Genomic DNA, 22384 nt, shown 5'->3' on the forward strand with positions numbered 1-22384 from the left:
CATGGACACTGTTGCACTTTGGATGTATAGAAGGATTGAATACAGGTCCAAGATGGCACTCAGTGTAACATTTTGCAACCCTTTGGAAGTTGGTTGCAGAAAACCTGGCTAAACATCTGTCTGTAGCAATCAGGGGTGACTAAAATAAGAACATTTTATCTGAACAGATATTAGCCACATTAATTCTGAGCTCACACGTGGACTTTGATTTTAGTATGATCGTAGAACCGTGAAGCCCTACTGGGGAGGGGGAACAGTCTAGAGGAGCGAGTTTTAAAGTGTAAGCACCTAACAGAGGGCAGTGGGAGGAGTTGAGGCTTGTGTGACAAAGCTCCTCTACCAAGTGAAGGAGTGTAAATGGCTGGCTTTGATACCTCCCTGCTGAGGATGCCCAAGAGAATTGGGCTTTGGGAGAAGATTCTGGGAGGGGCTTGAGAAGCAAGGGTGCTGAGTTTAATTGAATCTTTCAGATCTTACCCATATGGCATATATGATGCACACATATAAGGCAAACAAAACAAAATGTGGGAGGAGGTGAGCGCCCCTCCGGACCGTTAATGAGGAAGGCGCAGCTGGGTAGGAAAAGCCCATCTCACATCAGCATATTCTGTGCAGTCACACTGACGCATGGGCTTGACAGGCAAGGAGAGTGGGGTGTGTGTTATCCTTTGATTGGGAAGAACGAGCAGGCAAAACTGCAGCATCGGATAAAGGCCGCATGGCCGTTAACTTCATTTAGTGCCCTCTCTTTGTCCCTGTTCAGGTTCATGTAAAATGAGTCCCTTAGAGATTTCTGAAGCATAGTTTGACACAAGTGCCCTACCTCCACACAAATGAACACACACACACACACACACACAGGCACAAAGAATGTGTTTCTGTCAAACCTCTCTCTTTGCTGTGTATCTCAGTAGCAGCCTTCCCATTGTCAACAGCCTCTTGAAGGCAGATGGTTGGACCAACTTCACTGGGCTGCAGGTCCCAGGTAATGACAGTGATAGCGCACCACCTTTGCCTGTATTCAACACATTCCAGTTCTTAAACATTTTCGCTTGATCATCAAGGAAGCTCTGTCAGCGGCAAAGACTTTACTCTTTGCTTCTAAACGCCTGTTTATTATTTTCCTCAGAGACCCACTGTCAAGCTGATCATTTGCCTGGAATCCAGCTCAGCTGAGCCCATCTTATCTGTGTTTCCTCCCTCACAGGTTACTCTGGTCAGGACTTTGACTGGGCGGATTATCACAAGCAGCACGGGGCAGAAGAAGCACCGCCTTTCTGCTTCAGAAATGTAAGACTCTTTTCACGTGCTCCTGTTTAAAGTTATAGATGCGAGGCCCTGTAAGTTTGGGGTTTTGTTTTTTATTCCCCCTATTTGGTGACCAAGTCTTGCACAGGAAGACCACGAAACTGCCACAGGTGTTGAACAAGCTTCATTTCCTGTTGTGTGCCTTAGGATAATGCTGGGCTGCCCTGATAGACAAATGCACAGTAGCATGATCCTGTTAGAGTTTAATTTTTGCTTTTGGAAGAGCCAAGGATAAGAGATGCTCTGCCTCCGAAGTTTATTAAAATGTTTAATTTGGGGGCTGAGGATGGAGTTTGGTTGGCAGAATGCTTGCCTGGAGTATGTGAAACCCAGCCCTGCATTAACCAGCTGTGGTGGGGAATGCTTGTAATCCCAGCTCTTTGTAGGTAAAGACAGGAAGACTTGGGGTTCAGAACCAGACTCCGTTACATAGTGAGTTCAAGGCTACCCCAGGCTACACAAAACCTTCCTTTCAATAAACAAACAAACAATCAAGCAAGCAAACAAATTCTTTAAGAAGTGATTTTGTTAGTAGAAAGATGCCAGCTAAGCAGCTTTGGCTGTGCCTAATTTAAGCTATTATGTTACTGTCATTACAGCAGTATTTTAGTGACATAAACTAGTACCGGATAAGTGGACTTACTCAGTAGTAAGGTAAACTTTGGTACAGTGGTTGGTAAATTGACCCTTTAAGTTTTGTCAGGCCTGGAGACTGTAGCGAGGGGCAGGAAATAGAACCTGCATTTTAAAAATGAAGCGTGTGTTGATAGTTATCTTCAACAAACTTGTCGTTAGGAAAGCAAGTCTCTGTGCTAAGAAGAGGGGGCACACCCCTTTAGCTGAGACCTGCAGCTCCCACCCTGTGGAGAATTGCTAATTGAAGGCCTTGCTTCAGATCCTGCCTCCCCAGAGCTCCCAGAGTCACTGTCCAGCCCTCGGGACTGTCTGTGTCACAGGGATAGCAGAACTCACAGAGCAGGAGGCAAAAGTGCTGGCTTTGGAGAAGCTCTTCTGGGCATAAGTCAGAACGAGATGATGAAACCTGAAGTAGTTTGACTACTGGTGTCCTGCGTACTCCTAACCATGAGCGGAAGAGCCAGGGGCTCCTTTGTGTGGCCTTTCTGCATCAGCACAGAACTGTGCGAGGTGTGTTTTAAAATGTGTGATAGGGCCAGATATAGCTATGCTCTAGGACTCTTTGAGCTTATTAAATCCAGTAACATGTGGCTTTTTACTCTCTTGATTTCACTGACTCAGAATCTACTGGTCTGTCATTTTCATGGAGGACTGTGCAAGTAGCCCATGATGCTTCAAACCCTGTTCGAGGTTGTGCTTTCTGTCTCACCAGAGAAATACTCCTTCCCTGACTCTTTTCAAAGATAAACTCTTTTATCTTTTCAAAGATAAAGTAACCGGTGTTGGGATTATTATGTGCTGCCACACATGGCTATTTCTCTTGGGGGCTGGGGATCTGAACTCAGGTCCTTATGCTTGCATGGCAAACACTTTACCTACTGAGCCATCTCCCCACCCCTAGAAATTTTTCTTTTATTCAGGAGTGTCTACGTGGCATTTTACTATGGAGCAATTAACCGCATACCATGCTGGCATCCGAGCTTCCAGGACTCAGTTACCAAGATTAAATCTGGCTTAATGAATTTGCTGCTGTATTCATTAAGAATGCTTTTGTTTCTGGCTCCCCGTTTATTTAATAGACAGGAGTGTTGTCTGCCTGCTGGCATATGCATTGCATACTGGGACTCTGCTGAATTTGTTAGCTTGCTACAAGTGCTCTTTAATGGAATGCTTATTATGAATTCATTTTTTAATCACGCATCTCATGTGTACCAGAGGAGAGCTGTGTGGAATTGGATGTGTGGAAGACATTTCCCTGGGGATGTTTTAACAATCAGAGTTGGTTATAGGATGGATTGACATAGCCAAATGCTCAGTAAAAGAAACTCAGAAGTAACAGTTTTGTTATTGATCCTTTATAAATTACCCTCAAGCAGCAAGAGGAAATGAAAAGAAGTTATGTGGTTGTAGCTTTTTCTTATTAAGTGAGATAAAATGCTTTTTAACTTTGAGGTTCTCCATGCAGCCATCCAGCTGTGCTATCAGAAAGAAGCTTCATATGTAATTGTGTGAGTGAGATAGGGTGACTTGGGAAAAAAAAAACATAAAGCAAAATAAATAAATAAAACCCCTTCTGAAAATGTGTCTGCTTCCCATTTCCAGAGAAATATACAGGGAAGAAGCAAATTGACTACTTTTTTAAAACATGCAGGACATAATTTTTGTTCTGATTACATAAGGATACAATTGCCATTTCAACTTCTTTTATAAAAAGACACTTAAATCTAAATGACTTGGATTTTTATCCCCCCAAGAGTCACAGTTTAGGAATCTGTTTAAATGAGTTTATATATTTCAAAATAGATACATTTTTATAGTACTTTAGGATATTTGATTGCAATTTATCGTAGCTGCTGTTTGGGGAAAGTCACATTTATTTGAGAGTAATATTTGGTGAGAGGTTTGTTCATCGTACTGAGACAATTCCTACTGAATTGATCCCCTTGAAATCTCTTCTTAACTCCAGACTCAGTACCAAAACCACTCATATGAGTGTAGGGGAGCACGAATGAAAACAACCAGACATGTGGAAGGGAACAAGCAGTTGGAAAGAAGGACCATGGACGATGTTCAGATTTCCATACTCACAGTGTATGAACTGTGAACAGCCCAGCCTCACAACATATGGGGCAACTGAAAGAGACCTGTAAAACTCTTAGTCTTTCTACCCCGACAAGTCAGATTCTAGAGTCCAGACAACTACAGAAAATACAAAATTCCAGTCAGTGGAGAACCAGCTAGAACAGCCTGGAACCCTTTTTATTAAGTGTCGCTCACATGGTTGGGAGACTCTTGAATGGTTGGCATTTAGGAAGACTCCAGTTAGCCGGGCGAGGGGAGAAGAGAAGAATGGGCATTTAAACTGCTTCTATAGAGACAGAGTTTGTAGCTTGAATTCAACCAAGAAGATAGTTTGCTAAAACTGAAAATAAGAGCAAAACCCACATAGCCCTGTAGGGATATAGCACAGTCCAGAGTTTCTGTGTCATAGATTTAGAACACACATGTTTCAATCAGGAAGGCGGAGAAACCATATTCCTTCTCAGAAGTAAGAGAAAGAAGAAACCAAACCCAGCACGATCCAGGTGCTGGGCTTAGCAGATAAGTATTGTACTGAAGCTCAGTGATGGAAAGTGTGGTCCCCGCACAGGCAGCTTTAGCATCCTAGGGGCCTATCGGAAATACAGATTCTTTAGTTCTCTGCATGTTTCTGAAACGCCCTGGAACTTGAGAACAGTAGATGTGAAGGAAAGTATCCTTGCTGTACATGTGCAAAGATCGGGAATAAAAGCTGTCAAAGCTGGAAGCTCTAGAATTGAGAACAGTATCTGAACTAAAGGAATTCATCAGAATAGCTGAATAGCAGAATGGAAATGAGAGTTCTTGATTTTTAATGTCAAATTTACAGCAGATTAAAAAAACAGAGAGGAAAGAAAAAATATGTCAATGAGGAATAGAAAAGACAAACGAATCTTAAGGAGCAGTCTCCTCTGAGATTGGAGACCTAGAAGTGACTGAAAGAAGATGAAAACAGACCCCCCCCCCAAGAAGATGTGGATAATGAAGAAATGCAGGAAACTAATGCTCAGCCACACAGACAACAGGGCACATGAAAGTTAGGAGCACAATGATGTTTTACTACTGTAAAGCATCTTTCCCTCACCTGTGAAGAGGGTCTCTGTGATGGGCTCTCTATATTGGGTTGGCCTGTTGGGGGCTGCCTTGGTTTAATTGGTGTGGGAAGACCCAGCCTACTGTGGGCAATGTCATTCCCTGGGTTTGAGTTCTGGACTATGTGAGTGGAGAAAGTAAGCTGAGGAAAAGACATTCCTGAGTTCATTCTCTCTTTGCTAACTGTGGACATACTATAATCAGCTGCTTCAAGTTTCTGCTACCTTGACTTCCCAGATATGACGGATCATGTGCTGGAATTGAGTTAAAACAAATGCTTCCTCTCCTAAATTCCTTTCTTTGTTGGGATATTTTTATCACAGCAACACAAACCAGACAGCTAGGTACTTATTAGAATAGCTACATTTTGGAAAACAAGCAATACCAATGCTGTTAGGGATTTATAGCCACTAGAACACTTGTGGGAATGCAGAAATGAGGAGGCGACTTTGGAGAACAAATACCTTAGAAAGCTTAATACTCGTTTCTTTTATAACCGAACAATCCCAGCTTTACAGAAATGAAAATTTGCTGTGAGGAGTTGAGCTGGGTCACCCCACACACTTTACATAATCAAGTCTGGACCCCTCAAAATGTGATGATGCTTGGAATGACAATGTCTAAAATAAAATACTACATCAAGATGAAGTCCTCATCCCGTGTGATTGGTGTTCTTACTGGAAGAGGAAGTCAGGACCCATACACATAGATGCATGACAGTGAGAGAACACAGGATTCAGGCAGCCATCTCTAAGTCCTGGAAAGAGACCTCAACAGGAACCAACTGGGTGAAAGCCCCATGCTGCAGTCTCAGCCTCTAGGACTTTGAGAAAACTAACTTTGGTTTGTTGAAGCCACTTGGTCTGTGGCATTTTGTTAAGGTAACTTGACAGATTTCATATGCTTCTGATCACACAAAAATGTGGACCTGCAGGGTTGTAGCAGCTTCATTCACAAGAATTAAGTTTTGAAAATGGTTCATTGTCCCTCAACTGGTGAATGCATTGATAAAATCATTGCATGCAGATATTCAGTACTGAGCCATAAAATAGAACAGACTATGTATGATTCTTGCAGGAATGATCCTTAGCTGCATTTTGCTAAGTGTTGTGGTTTCATTTCTGTTGCTATGATAAAATGTCTTGACTAAAAGCAACTTAGAAAGATTCCAGCTTATAGCCAACGAGGGCAGGAAAGTCAAGGCAGGAGCTCAAAGCTGGTCATTTTACAGGTGCAGTCAAGAACAAAGAAAAACACATTTTCCCATGCTGTTCGCCTTTTGCTCTCCTCTTCATGTCGGAGTCCAGGGAATGTTGCCATTCACATTTAGGATCGGTCTTCCCCCTCAACCAACAATCAGGACAGTCCCCCACAACATACTTTCAGGCCAACCAGAGCTGACTAACTTCTCATTCAAGTCTCTCTTCCCGGATCTTTCCAAGGTTTGGCAAGCTGACTTTTTAAAGCCATCAACTAGTTATGAAAGAAGAAAGGCACAAAGGGCTCCATGGAGTGTGATTCTATTTATGTGATTACATAAATGGATTGAATTACAGAAGCAAAAGCCACATTGATGGCCACTGGGAACTGAACGTCAAGGACTGGGCACACAGGACCAGTGCAAGGGTGTTTGGAGGAGGTGCTGAGGGGGCTGTTCTGCATGTGACTGTAGCTGTGGTCACGGTTGCATGCATTAGCTCAGAAGCTTTATCTTTACAGATCAACCGATGTGCCTGCGTGCGTGTGTGTAGGGTATGAGTGTATGCAGGTTGCTAGTGACTGAGGACAGTTTCTGCTGTCATTCCTAAGTTGTGGCCCACCTTTTTTTTTTCTTTTTTCTTTTTTTTTTTTAATACAAAGCTTCTGTTGCCCAGAAGCTCTCCAAGTCGGCCAGGCTGGCTGGCTAGTAAGCTCTAAGGATCTGTCTGTCTCCTTCAGAGTGCTGGGGTTGGAAATAAAGACCACCACACCTTGTATTTAAAAAACAAAACAAAACAAAAAAACAAACATGGGTTCTGGGGATTGAACCCAGGTCTCTCTTACATGGCAAACTTAGAATAGCTTCGCTTTTACAGCATTTTGCTCTGAATGAAATATAACACATACCTTCGGGATTCCTTACAATCCCCAAGGACAAGCCATAGAGGAAAGGGCCCATCCCTCTCTTACAAAACAATTAAAAAGGAGGACATTAGGAATATGACCACAGGATAAGTTAATTGAGGCTCTTTTTACCATTAATTTTTTAAAATTTTGATGTAATGGTCTGTCTCCTGCCTATAAACATTTCTGACTGAATGGTCCTTCCCAGCTCCTACTATGAAAAAATATAAAGTCAATTAGAAAAGCAAAGACAAAAGTAATAAAAAAGGGGGGGCAATTTCAGATAAATGGAAACTAAGAAATGTATCACCAACAGACCCATGCTAAGCTAAAGGGCATTCTTTAAATGTCCTTTAAAAGCAAATGATACCAGATGGATAATCCATCTGCCTTGTTTAACACCTTAGGTATGATTTTAGCAAGGAATATAGAAGAGTAGAGAAATGATGTGTGTTAGAAATCCCATAAAATTGAGGTTTGTATGGTATTAGAGAAAGAATGTGTCCATACCGTCATTCTCCCAGCAGAAAGTCTCGGGTACCCACTGTTAAGCACCAACTGATTCCTGATGTATGCAATAAAAGAATGAATGATACTTTGCTTATGAGCAGTGAAGAAAACAAACCTGGTAACAAGAAGTCTGTTTGTCTCATAAATAAAGTGCAGTTGTATCTACTGTCTTCACTGGCCAGCTCTGTATATACCCATTTTCCTCCGGTGGGAACTGCTGGCTCAGGCCTGCTTCTCTTTCTCTTCCAGGCATCACTCAGTCGGGGCTTCACAAAGAACATGAAGCTTGAAGCTGTGAACCCCATGAACCCAGCAGAGCTGTGTGTGGCCTCTGTGGTCAGTGTGAAAGGGCGGTTGTTATGGCTCCATTTAGAAGGTATGTATAATCAGCTGCTGTTCAGGAGAACTTGGGAGTCCTCTCCAGAGGGTGGGGTGCAGGATTCTGCACTCTCATAAATGTCCTTGTTTCCCTTCTGTTTGAACAGATCTTAAATTATTCAGTGTTCTTAAATAAGTGAAACTAATCAAATACAAATTCATTCCGAGGCACTCATCTTAACTAATAATTTCATGGAATGAGATGCTGGTGAGATAATTATGTTTGGAACACACTGGTCTTTTACATCTATGATTATAAAAGCTAATGTTGCAATTAAATTAATATGAGTCACTAAAAATGGTATTTGAGGTCTTGGTCATTATGAGAATAAAATGATATATTTGCATTTTAATGTGGCCAAAACTCTTCATTTTGGTTTCTTCTGCAGATATTTAATTTTTCCTCAAAATACCAACTGGAGAATGGCTTCTCCCTCGAAATACATTTAAGATTTTTTTTTCCTCAATGATGTTGAGACAGTTCTTTACATGTGAAGCTTATTTTAGAATATACAGAAAATTCACAGAGTAACGTATTATGTGAATATAACATTTTAGATTTAGGTAGAACACTGTGCTTTCCATGTGTTGTATTTTAAGTTAGAAATAATTAAAATAGATTCAATCTCTAAAGCTTTCCAATCTTTTCATAACATAATGACAGAACTCAGCTATTTGATGCATATGCAAAACAATAAGAATAGACGAGGCTATAAAAATGCCTAGATCTCCTGGTATATGCACAGTTCACACCTTATGGCATGTTCCTGTCACTATCTGTCTTAGTTATTTTTCTAATATTGTGATAAAACACCACAACTCAGACAACTTATAAAAATAAAGCATTTAATTGGAATTGTGACTTCAGAGATTTAGAGGCCGTGATGGTGGAGCAGCAGCAGGAACAGCAGAGAGTTTACATCTTGACCCACAATCATAAGGGAACACTGGGAATGGCAAGAGATTTGAAATTTCAAAGATTGCTCCCAGTGACACACTTCCTCCAGGTCACACCTCCTAATCCACCTGCTGCAACCATGAGCATACGAGGGGCATTCTCATTCAAACCAGCACACTATCGAAAAAGAACATGTGGAAGAAAGGGGTAGAATTGGTCCTAATATTGTATGATTCTTTTTTTTTTCCGCCGTGAAAGCAAGTCTGAAAATTGCATGCTAAGTTCTCAGATCAGTTCATAGTCTCATGAACATGATGGTCAACTAGATTGGAAAATGTCAAACATGATCATCTTAGATGTCATTGTGTCATTAATCTCCAGATAATAATGTAAACATTGCTGTAGTTTAGGTGTCAGAATCCATCTGACATAAGTGATTCTGAAAATGGGTTTTGCTTTGTGGATTCCTAGGGAATGGCTTCCACTTGGAAGCAATCAAAACAAAATCACAGGCAAAATGGTGACACTTTTGCAGTTATGAAGGGGACAGCTTTGGTTTCATTGCGACTTGTAGACTCAAGTCAGTTGCTGTTGCTGTTGGAGACACGGGCTCACTCCCGTAGCTTTTCATTACTCACTTCACTTGTGTCTGCCTTTGCTGAGCTACATTAACGAGACTGGCATTCTCTTTGCATTAACTGCAGAACAGGAATGGTGGCGTTAGGAGCCTATGCTTCTTCATTATTTAGCACATTATGGTTGAGATTCCGTGGCAGTCATTATTTATTTAGCAGTTTCTCCTTTCAGTGTACTTTGCAGCTGTTAATTACCTAACACAAACAGCAGTAAGAGTGTCCTGATTTTTATAGCTGGAGAAACCAGCGAAGCCATTAAGATCTGCCTGGGGTTCATTTTCATTGCTCTTGACATTTTCTGTTGCTTAATTCACTAGACACCGCAGCTTCCTGCTTCTTGAAAGAGAGTGATGAGCAACATTTAATGCATATTTAACATTTTTGACCAGACTTTTTTTTCCCCTGATTTTCTCAAACTACAAATTTTTGGTTTTATAGGAAAAAAAAATATCCCCAAACAAACAAAAACAAAAACAAAAAAGCCCCCCCACACCCCATGTTCAGTCCTATTTTTTTACAGTCCTTTGTGTAATTATGAAAACTAGGAAACAAAAATTACCAAAAAAAAGTATCCATTTTCCAGACCCAGTTTATATCTTTAAAAAAGTAAGCAATTGGTTGAGTATTTTCCTAATGGCTGTTGAGTATTACAGAGAATTATTGGTCAAAATCTTTGCCCCTGTTTCATTACTTAAAATGTATTTGCCATGCAAGCATGAGGACCTTAATTTGGATTCTGAGTGGCCACATAAAAAGCAGGTGCAAGATGCCCCTGTCATATCAGTCCTGGGAAGGCAGAGGTAGGTGGCTCTTGGGGCACCCTGGCCGGCCAGTCTACACGCATTGGTGAGCTTCAGGCTCAGTGGAGAGACGCTGTTTCTAAAAGTCAGGTGTACAGTGGCTAAGTAAGACACCCAACATTGTCTTTTGTCCTTTATGTGTGCTTGTACATGCGTGTGCCCAAATACAGGCATGTATACACATCTACATAGCCTATATTAAACTCCCGGCCCTCTTTTTAGTTTTGCTTGAATTTTATTTGTTTTGTTTTGTTTGGGCTTTACCTTCTGAAGCGACAACTTCGTGGCCCCTGTTTCTTTTCATTTTACAGTTTTTTCTATAGAGAGCATCCTAGTCCTCAGTCCTGGGGATAAAATTGTAGAGCTTCATTATGGTCACTTTGTGGCTATTAAATTACTTTATAGGATAATGGTTATTCTGATTACAGGCCATTTATTTGACACTTTAAATTTACAAAAGTCTTTATAACAATTTTATTAGTTATTTTAATGCATTAAATCAGTTTGAAGTCTTTTCAGTGCATGGCCGATTGACCACTTTTAGGTAATTAAAATGATCATTTCTAGTTAATATTTGACTCCTTCGGAAGGCAGATCATTCTTTAAGTATCTTTAGAAGGTCTTTTGTTAAAAAGAGTTCAGTGAATAAAGTATGTGAGATTAATGAAATATTTTTAGTTCACACTGGAAAAAGAGTCCGAGTCTTGGGAACCACCGACTGGAGGTATATTATAATAGGGCTTAGTGTCTGGGGACAGACGCTGCACTGCTTTCCCTCAGCTCGTTATTCCAGTGTAGGCTGTGAACACTGTCCATAGACAGTACCGTACTTTCAGTGTTGGTGCCCCATGCTGGACTATATGCTCATCGGTCAGTCTTATCATACACCAGTGAACCTTACCCCATATCATTTTTTTGTTCAGCAGATACGGCCTAGTATTACTTGATTTCATGGCTCTTTTGTCCGTGAGGGGGATCGTATTGTTGCATTGTCTTTCTTGGCTTCTCTTAACCCACCCGCTTCCCCAGAATCCTTCCTTTTGGATACTTTATAAGATACAAGTTTCCAGTCTCTTATCCAAAATACCAACAGCAGAAGTCTTAGGTGTTTTGAATATTTGCTTATACATGGGACCCAAATCTAAATGAGGTATCACATCATATCACTCTGTCTTTGTTTCTGGCTCTGTCTCTGCCTCTCTGTCTCCATGTCTATTTCTCTCTCTCTCTCTCTCTCTCTCTCTCTCTCTCTCTCTCTCTCGCATACACACAGCAGGGGTCTGAAAGTAATTTTATGTATTATTTTTAATAGATTACAAAAAAAACAAATTTCATACTGGTTATTTTTCTTTATGAGGTGTCACAATGGCACTCAGAAAATGTCACATTTCGGGTCATTTTGTGTTTGAAGGGTTTGGGTTAAAGACAGTCTACCTTTGCATTCACATTTAGACCTTTATCTCACTTTTCAGTGGATTTCAGCTCTTATATCCAGTGATTGATACATTGGTTTCTCAAGAAATGTAAATACCTTAGCTTTCTGTCCAGAGTTGCACTAAAGAGAGATTTTTAGTTGGAAAAGGTATTGTGCCTTTGAAAAATTGTGGCAAGATAGGCATGGTGTAAAGTTTACTCTTTTGACTAAACTTTTAGAAGTGTCTGGGCAGGTGGTATTAAATTCATTCACATCACTGTGCAACATCACCAGCATACATTTCCAGAACTTTCTAATGTTCAAAATGGAAACTTTGCACCCATTCCACTAACCTCTCCAGATTTCACTCCGTGGCAGCTGCTTTTCTTCTGTCTCTATGAAATTCCTAGAAACTCCCATGTAAGTGGTCATAAAATTTATGTCTAAAAGTACTTTTGTGCAGGATTTACCACAACTAATACTTTTATGCTTTGTTGCGGCCTGCACATGTATGGGGGGGTGTGCATTCGTGTGTATGTGAGTGTACGCATGTACTTGCACGTGGAGGCTAGAGAATGATGCTGGTCTGCCCTGTACCTTACATATTAAGGCAAGAAACCCTGCTGATTGAGCTAGTCTAGTTAGCCACCTCTGCCAACGTGTCCGGATTCCAGGCAAACTACCATGCCCACCTGTATTTAATGTGGGTGGCAGACATCCAAACTCTGGTCCTTACGTGCATGGTAGGCATTTTACCAACTGACCTGTCTCTTTAGCCCCACCCTCTGTCCTCGATCATCACAAAACCTGGCCACTTCATCGGCAAGCTTGTCGAGGTGTGAGGAGCTCATGTTTAACATCTGGTGGTGCAAACATCCACCAGTTGTCAGAATAGCTACCCCTTATTTCTGAATATTTAGATATCATATGTGTGTGTGTGTGTGCGTGTATCTGTATATATAAAATCCCTCCAGTTTATTTTCTGTCATGGAACTGTTAGTGGTTAGTTGATTTGGCTTTGGGTGGCAAGGGATTGCTCCAGTCTTTGACTCACACAGCTGCCATCTGGGTGCTGCTGATGTAGGGAGGTCAGTCATGGACTATCCAACACTGAGCCAGCATAAAACTTCTTTCTATAAGCTGATTATAGCATCTCTCTTGTGGTTTGCCTGGAGTGACGTAACTGCATAGCGTTAGGACCTTGACAGGCTTGTGCTCCTCTCTAAAGCGTCCCCCCCTACCATCTCCCTGTGTCATCCTAATGTTGGGAATTTGAGCGAGTCACCACCATCTCTGTTGAAGCGGCCCGTGTCACTGACTAGACTGAGCTGCACTACAAAGTTCTAGAGCCTTGCAATCTGAGATGCGAGGACAAAGGTACCAGGAAACGGGAGATTGGCTTTAAGGTTCCTTCATGATTCCCACAGATTCAGAAGCTTGTAAGTGGCTTCAGGGCCACAAAAGTTCTTCTTCAAGCAGTGGTTTCATTTTGTTTTCTTGTATGGTAACTTGCATCATATTAAGTTGACCTTGATGGAAAGACAATACTTATGCACAAAATTCCCTCCCTTTTTTTCCTTCTTGGGTGTGCCGTGCTGCTATTGTGCAGGATGCGGAGGCTGTGTTTGTAGACCAGAGCATCCACACAAGAAGAAACCACATAGACTATCCGGGGTTAGATTCTCACTCTTGGTCTTGTATTCCCTACCCCGATGTATTTTGTGTTTTTCTCAGGGGATACCACCATTAGTATTCCACATTTACTCTCAGATTACTTCATGCACATATTAAATATATGTGTCCTCACAGACCACTGCGAGCTTCATCCTCATGGGCTCTGCACCTGTCTTTTCTTATTCCATGATACATCTTGGAGATTTTTAAGTAAGTATTTAAATAGCTTTAGAATGCTCCATCACTTGAATATGCCCTACATTGTTTGAATGCTATCTCTGTTTCCTGATGGCTTTTTAAAAATTTGTATTAATTCTTTGAGATTTTCATGCAGTGTGTTTTACTTACATAGTAAGTGATAGATACTGCACTGACTGGTCAAGCCTCTAGGTTTGCTTCTATAATCCCAGCAGTCCTGGAACAAGCAAGGGAGAGTCCTGGACAAACACCTCATCTTGTAGAGCTTTGACGGGTCTCCAGCAATCTTGAAAATATTAGCTTTTCCTTAAAAGGTTATCCAAAATCTTGTTAAATGTATGTGGATTTATGTGGCAAGCATAGCATTTGAGAAGGCTGATAAAAGGAAAAAAGCAGTTGTTACTCACCAGCCAGAATGGACCTTAAAAGATTGGCATCTGGGAAAACTTTCCAGGGTGATACTTACACTGCTTACTTATGGCTGTGTTTTCTTTCTCTCCTTTTCTCTGTTCCTTCCTCCCTCCCTCAGTCTCTCTCTCTCACCCCCACCTTCTTACTGTCTCTCTCACCTTCTCACTTTCTTGCTTGCCTTCTCACCCTCTCCTCCTCGTCTTTTTCCCCCTCCCTCCCTCCCACTGTCCTTCTCCTCTTTTGGTGTAGTATGTGTGCGTATGGCATATGTACACACCCCAGCTTACTCCCATTCATCTTATCCACAGCCTGTGTGCACCCATGTAGGAGTCAGAGAGGGACTTCCTGTCTGCTTGCTCTCCCTCCTTCTTTCCTTGAGACATGGTCTTTCCCAGCATCTAAAGCTGCCCCTTTGACCAGGCTGGCTGGCCAGTTACCTGTTGGGATCCACCTCTCTCTACCCCCATGCAATTCTGGCATTAAAGTTACACATAGCTACACTCAGCTTTTTATGTGGGTGCCAAGGACCCAAACTTAGGTCTTCATGCGTGCAGGGCAAGCACTCTTCCTCCCTAAGCCAGGGATAACCCACATTTCCTCCATAGCTCATTTCAAAGATGTCTTCAGAGAAAGGATTTGGGGTGGAAGAAAAGCAGAAGTGTAAGTTCCTTGAGAGGGGAAAAACTAGTCGACACCTCTTAGCTCTATTTGTTTAACTGAGTGGGAACCATTACTTTGAAGCATGCCAAAGGCAGACAACAACATATTAATGAATACATTATACAGAAGCATATATATTCAAGAGTGAATATGATGTAATGCTTGAGCCAACAGAACATTTGGTGGGGAGGGAGGACTTTTAACAGTCATGTTCACTCTGTGAGTTTTGTTTTTTGTTTTTTATTTTTAAGTACTGCTTTTAGTAACCTTGAAAATCTTATTTATGGGCTAAACACAATCTAAAAATGCAGATGTTTCTGGTGGATATATTTAACCTGTGGGAAGATGGTTGAGATGCTAAGAAATCAATCCTATTTTTATGAACCCAAAGTAGAGAAAATGATTTTTTTTTCCCCTGGGGAAACATCAAGACCCTTTGGCTATTTCCTCAAGGAATCATGAGTACTTTAGGATAAAGAGGGTCATGTTAATGAAGACACTGGGAAAGTTACTTGAAAAAAAATTACACATATGTGTTTGTGTGTAGTGTATGTGTGTGCATGTGTGCACGGAAGCCAGGAGACAAACTGGACTATCATTCCTCAGATTCTGTCCAGCTTGGTCTTTGAGGCAGTGTCTCTCGTTGGCCTGAAACTTAGAGGTCTACCTGCCTCTGCTTCCCCAAAACTGAGGTTGCAAACATGAGCCACCCTGCCTGGTTTAAAACAAAACAAACAAACAAACAAACAAACAAACAGCATGGGTTTTGAGATTTGTACCTGCAAAGCAAGTAGTTTTTTGACTGATCCATCTTCCTCCAAGTCTTTTGTATCCACCAATAGGTTGGCGTAGCACTAAATTAAGAGCTTTCTCTCACTTGATCACACACTCAGTTTCACACTATCTTCCTAAAGCTGTGAAGGAAGGGGCCGTGAATCATGGAGCTAAGGTTGGAGTTGGAGCTCTTTTGTATTTGGGTCTTGGTGTTTACCTTCTTGAAATTGGGGGACGCAGGTCAGGGGAGGATCTAATTGAAAATTCGGTAGGAACTGTGTGATAACGTGGATGTCTGATCAGGTAATATTCTATCTTAAATATCAGGAGACCCAGAGAGACTGAGTTTAATAGAGCTCTTCTCTTATCTTTTGGTTCTTGCTTTGAGAATTTGTCCCTCCAAATGTTGCTCATTTCTGTTCTTTTTTTTTTTTTTTATTGATCTTCAGAACTATTGATTTCTCGTAGAATTTTTTTTTCTGCTAACTAGTGGGATGTGTTCTAAATTTATTCTCTCTGTAGCCAAAGGTTCTTTATGCTTCAGCTACCATTGTAGATTTCTGCTCTTCTTTCAGAATTTCCCAGCTGTGATGATGTTGGTTTGCCACAAGATACAGTTGTAATTGGGAAACAGGATGTGGTGTTAGACTTGTCTCATGAAAAAAGAGAAGATTTTCCTATAGAAAAGTATTCTGTGTGACACAGTATCTGCAGGCCACAAATTGAGCTGAAAATAAATGAGTCTAGGGCTGGGGAGATGGCTCAGTTTGTAAGGTATTTGCCACCAAGGCACAAGAACCTTTGTTTGATCCCCAGGCAAGAACCTAAGTGTAATGGTGTGTGCATTCAGTCCCAGCATGGGGAAGCAGAGTCAGGTGGACCCCTGAGGCTCACTGGCCAGCCAGCCTAGCCTACTTCAGATCTTTGGGCCAGAGACCTTATCTCAAAAACTGAGGTGTGTGTGGCCTGAGGAATGACACTGGCCAGAGGTTGACATCTCTCCTTCATATGGAACTGTACACACATAAATTGCACTTACAGAAAGACAAACACACACACACAAACTGGTGTGTATGCGTGCAAAAATGAGCCATTCCAGTCAAAGCTGAGAGGCAAACACATTCTCTCAGGAAATTGCCTTATCTCTCTGCTCCTAAGCAGTGGCTTCTCTGTAGTTGTTGCTTTTGGCTATAATGTTTGCTTTTATTCAGTTGACAGTTATTCTTTGCTTGGTGTGGAACGAATTCTGTCATGGTGGTTTACAAGCTGTACTGCATGGCTTTAATTTCACAGCTACTCTTAGGAAAGGGACATCAAACATATCTGGCTATGATCCAGCCCCCCCCCCCGCCCCATTTTTAGGGCAATGGATATTTTTTTTCCAAACTTCTCTTTTAGTTGAAGTATCTCAGATTCTAACCCCAGACTCCACAAGCTATCCTTTATACCGTTATCATTTTTTTTTGTTTTTTTGGGTTTTTTTTGCAGGAATGTACTCTCGTGTGTGTGTGTGTGTGTGTGTGTGTGTGTGTGTGTGTGTGTGTGTGTATGTCTGTGTGCTTCTGTTTCTTCTTGGTGCCCATTGTTTTGGTTTCTCCCCATGCAGGTCTGCAGACATCAATTCCAGAGGTCATTGTGGACGTGGATTCCATGGATATCTTCCCTGTGGGCTGGTGTGAAGCAAATTATTATCCTTTGACCACACCCCACAAAACAGCCTGTAAGTGTTGTCCAGTTGAATGAGATAATAAACACACAGTGTCATAATTTTGATGAGTAAGTGGGCAATTTGATATAGGAGCTTGTGACAATAAAGGTTCAGGCGTTCTTAGGAACGCCTGTGTTGTTATTAACTCAATTAATTATTCTTTAAGTGCTGGCATCACATGAACATTTGGACATATTTTGTGGGTGACAATAAGAAAGCAATGCCTGTTGTTTTGATTGGGAAAGCTTAGATTAGACATCACACTTTTTGTTTGTTTATTTTTCCCCTCATCTTTTGAGAAAGGTCTCACCATGTATACCCTGGCTGAGCTTGAACTGCCAGAGATTTGCTGACTTCTGCCTTCCAAGTGCTGGGATTAAAGGCATGGACTGACATCATATTTTTCTGTTATCGTTTTATAGGGGACTCTAGTTCTTTTCCTGTAGTTTCCCATATAAGAGTTCTTAGGCCAAGAGAGCCAGCTAGGTGGGAAATGTCATTTTTGCTAATTTACCAATCTAGCAGATTCTCCGTTAGTAAACCAGATATCTTGAATCAGACATCTTGGGATTGGGACCCAGCAACCTGTGTTTTCGTAAGGTACATGAAGCATGCAAAGAATGAGAACCATTGCTCCATGACTGGAAGGTCACACCTGCACGTGGGTCTGGTGCTAAATCTCTCTACATTATGTCATGTAGCTGAACTAAGGAGCATCCAACCACATAAAGGATTTTTATCATTGGTCCTCATCCTCCAAACTGTACTGCTTAAAGGTCTTCAGACCAGATGCATCCACACATTTACTTCTCCCTGGCACATCAAAAATATTATTTAGATAGTATGAATCTTTAAAGATGGCAAGCTTCATCTTTTTTGTTAAAGAGATATTTGAGGAAGGCTTTGGAGAGGGTTCAGTGGGTGAAGCACTTCTTTAAAGCAAAAAGACCCGAGTTTGGATCCCAGAACCTATGGAAAGTCAGACTCCATGATATACATTCATAATCCCAGTGCTTCTGTGATGTGGTGGGAGGAGGAGATGGAAATCCTCAAGAGCCCATGGGCCAGGAGCCTGGTGTATCTAGGGGTGAACAAGAGACCCTTTCTAAAACAAGATAGAAGGTGTGCGCGTGTGCGCGGGCGCGCGCGCATACACACACACACACACACACACACACACACACACACACACACACACCAGTATTCCCCACAGACAGATCTTTTCTAAAAGCTCTTTTTAAAAATATATGGCATTTATGGTGTTTTCCTTAGAGAGTTTTGTGCCAGCCTTCCTACTCCCTAGCACGCCATTCTGTGCTGTGCTTCTGGAAATCCTTGGGATATCACTGTGAATAAAGTTCCTCAGAGGTGGCATCACGTCTCCGATGCCCACAGATTTCAGAAGGTCCTTAGCATTCTCCTGGAGAAGTCTAGATCCTTCTCCTTGTGCCTGACTGTTGGCTGTGTTAGCTGAGCAGGTTAAAAATCTGCCTCTTCTTAAGTGGGTGATGGGGAGAGTGTGTCTGAGGTTAATAATTATTCCACATTTGAGCTTTTGGACAAGACTAACTGGAGCTAGATTGGACTGACTGCATAATCGCTTCCCTAGGATCCATCACAAAGTTGTTTTTACTGTCCCTTAGAGCCTCATGACCTGCACCCCTAACCTCTCAGCAGGAGAAGCTGCAAAGGCTTCTGGTTCCTCTGGAGAGAAGTCACATGTTGGTTAAAGCGAACACAGTATTTTTTTAAATTAAATTTGGTATAATTAGGTCACAGAAACGGTAGCCACCACTTAGCAGTTAGAAGTCCTTACTAGTTTGCGAGCGGGGTCAAGCCATGTGTATGCGGTTTTTGTTTGTTTGTTTTTTCTTTTTGAGATTTCCAGGCGTGTATACATTGTGTGCTAAGCCTATTGGGTTTCTATCCCCCTGTCCTCCCTTTATTTATGCTCTTCCTTCCCATTGGCCCCCTTTGTTTCCCTAGTTCGTTTCTACTTTCATTTCTTACATGCATACATGGATTTATATAACTATAAAACATATAAAGTACAAACGAGAGAAAACAAATGGCATCATCTTCTTGAGATGGGCTTGTTTCATTTAATATTACTACTTGCAGTTCCATACATCTTTTTGAAGACAGCATCCTTATTCTTCCTTATGGCTGAAGAAATTCCATCTGGTTTATTTGCCACACGTTCTTTATCTGTTCCTCTGTTGACGGACAGGTCGGTTCCGTAACTTAACCTATGGAGAACCCGCCACAGTAACCTCAGCGTGAGCACTGGAGCACTCTTTGCTTTGTAGTTTTGCTTTCAAGCCTGTTTTACTTAGCTCTTTACCACGGCCTTGAACAGCCAGGCCTCCTGACCCCAGTGCCAGACTAAGACAAGCTGTTGTATGTCTCTCCCCACCCCCAGTATTGGAGCCCATGAAACTTTATGCTTTGTGTAGCAGTGACATATGTAATGTGAATATAATAAGATGGGTGAAAATCTATTGAGTTCTTCTCTTATCAATTCTTAGGTCAATTTTCCTTTGAGATTCATTTTATGTTTTAATTTGTGTATATGAATGTGTCTGTGTGGATATGCTAACATCTGAGTGATCATCTCTTCAGCTCCTCTGTTAATATTTATTTCTAATAAATGATTATCACCTTGATATAAAAAGAGAGCACAACTTTGGTGTTTTATCAGTATTGACTCACATAATTCTGCGCCTTCTAACATCGACATTTTTTTTTCTCCCAAGACAGTTTCGTTATTTAGCTGTGACTGTCCTAGAACTCCCTCTGTAGACTAGGCTGGGCGCAACCTCAGAGATGTCTGCCTACTTCTGCCTCCCGAGTGCTGGGATTAAAGGCATATGCCACCACCGCCTGGCTTAGCATTTGTTAATGCTAATAACATTTCTACAACTATTAGAGTTTGATGGGATAAGAGCTCAAGTTTACCTCCTTAGCACAATGTGTTCTTAAGAAACTAATGTGAGAATTGGGATTGGATGGATGGCCCAGTGGTTAAGAAATATATCCTGCTCTTGTAGAGAACCTGAGTTTGGGTCTCAGCTCCCACATCAGGCAGCTCAGAACCAGCTCTACCTCCAGCTCCAAGGGCTCTGATACCCTCAGCTGGACTCACATACGCATACCCACACATGGACAAACTTGCATAATTAAAAATAAAATAAGTCTTTAGAGAAATAACAGAGTGTTGTCACCTCTTCCATCATCATTTGTTGGTTTACTTGAATGTTAGACCAGACCCATTGCCGGCCGTGTGTTCCCTTCCCACTAACTCAGCATTTTCTTTCTACTGAGGCTGATGTGGGGGTGTTTAATCCTGGTAGTATTCTCCACCTTATAACAATTTCTGTCAAGTTTGCAACAATTTATCTTAATGTATGTTTATATGCAGCGTGATATGTATGTGTTCTCTTTATCTTCCTTATTAAAAGCACCGTTAAAATAAAATAGCCAACATAGTGATACGATTAGATGTACTTGGAATTTTTTCATGTTTGATAAAGCTGTACCTGTTTCATGCTAGGAGCTACTATGTAAATTTGTGGCTTGACTTCAGCAGCCTTTTAAGTTTTAAAAATGGAAACAAGGACTCATCTTCATAAAAAATAATAATTAAGACTTTGCCCTAAAGACCACTGTCAATATTTAGAGGTTTAACAGATTTAGAAAAATGATGCCTGACCTCCTTAGAAATGATGAGGGGCTGGGGAAGTGTTGGGAGAGTGCATACCTTTCAGCATCCTCTGAAGCCGGGACTTGGTCCGTCCCAACACTTTGGGTCCCAGAGGGTCAGATGTTCAAGGTTGCCTTCAACTAAATACCCAGTTCTAGGCTGCATGAGACCCTGTCTCTACATAAATAAGACAGGTTATAATTTCACACTAAGCCGTTAAAAAAAGGATTAAATTCACTAACAATGTCCTTTTCATTGTATTTTTCTGTTTTACAGTAGAAAAGAAGAGAAAAATTGCAGTTGTACAGCCGGAAAAACAGTATGTTTTCTTTCTTTCTCCTAAACTGCATGATTTAGCTGTAAAGGGCCCGAGTGGTTTTCCTGGGACTTTAGCTAGCCAGCAGCTTGCCAGCGATGGGGACAGCTGTTCTTCCTTGTGCAGACATTATGTGCAAAATATGGGACAAACCTTCTACAGCCCCCGTGTAGCAGTTTTCATTCTATGCTGATGGACATGACTGACTCTGGTACTGATTCTCGATGGCCCCATAGGACAAGTGTAGTTTACAATTGGGTGATTTGTTTTGCTGACCCTGGACTCCTGGAGGCAAAAAAAAAAAAAAAAAAAAAAAAAAGACTTCACTGTCATCCTTACTCCTCAGTCACCCAGCTATGATTTTGAAAAAATGCTTTCCTTCTTTGCATCTTAACATGCCCAATTAAAAACAATACCTACTGAGGTTTTTTTTTCTTTCTGATATTAAAGTTGCTTTCGTGTGTAAAAAATGTACGAGTTTTCCATTGTAGTGTGGATATAGATTGCAATTGTGAAGGGGGTAGAGTTTTTAGGGAAAAGTGGTGTACATGCCAGCGGGATGTGGTTGAAAAGTTGGAACTTCTGGGGAGCCTTTTGAATATTATGAAATACTTAAACTGCACCCAAATGATCCTTCTGTCCAAAGTGACTGTGTGTTTTTAAGGAAGCAAAAACATATAGTTATAAAGTTAACTGAAAACCGTACCTTTTCATGTATTCGGGACTAAATTTAAATAAAAGAAATAAAACAAATATTGCACCAATAACTGAAAGAGGATAATGGCTTTGAGGGTATTTTATGTGTAGTCATCACTGAATGCCACGGATCTGGCTTGTAACTTAGCTCCGGTTTATCTATGTAACATAAAGCAGATAGATTAATATTGGGCTCTTGATTGAGTCCTAATTTGCAGTTTATTTATGGGTTAACGATTCTCTCATCTCACACAGAGTGCAGGGCCCCATTCTCTCGATTTCTGATTTAGGATATCTGGGGTGTGGTCTGAGAATCTGTATTTCTACAAATTCCAGTTGATGCCAGTTCCGTGGGCTCAGAGAACCACAGTCATTCGACCGTGGTCATCCG

At 41.3% G+C, this 22384-nt stretch overlaps 1 protein-coding gene across 4 annotated transcripts in view; it reads left to right on the forward strand.

Annotated features, from left to right (window-relative positions):
- Sfmbt2 (Scm like with four mbt domains 2) overlaps positions 1 to 22384 on the forward strand; it is a 183418-nt gene that overhangs the window by 122211 nt on the left and 38823 nt on the right. For all 4 annotated transcript variants that reach the window (XM_055593892.1, XM_055593894.1, XM_055593893.1 and 1 more), the window contains exons 10-13: positions 1208 to 1290; positions 7978 to 8104; positions 17177 to 17290; positions 21258 to 21300. In XM_055593892.1, coding sequence (XP_055449867.1) covers positions 1208 to 1290; positions 7978 to 8104; positions 17177 to 17290; positions 21258 to 21300 — 367 coding nt within the window. The remainder of the gene's footprint in view (positions 1 to 1207; positions 1291 to 7977; positions 8105 to 17176; positions 17291 to 21257; positions 21301 to 22384) is intronic.

This window comes from Psammomys obesus, unplaced genomic scaffold (genome assembly GCF_907164565.1).
Source record: "Psammomys obesus unplaced genomic scaffold, mPsaObe1.curated_primary_1811, whole genome shotgun sequence".
In the NCBI taxonomy this organism is placed as follows: domain Eukaryota; kingdom Metazoa; phylum Chordata; class Mammalia; order Rodentia; family Muridae; genus Psammomys; species Psammomys obesus.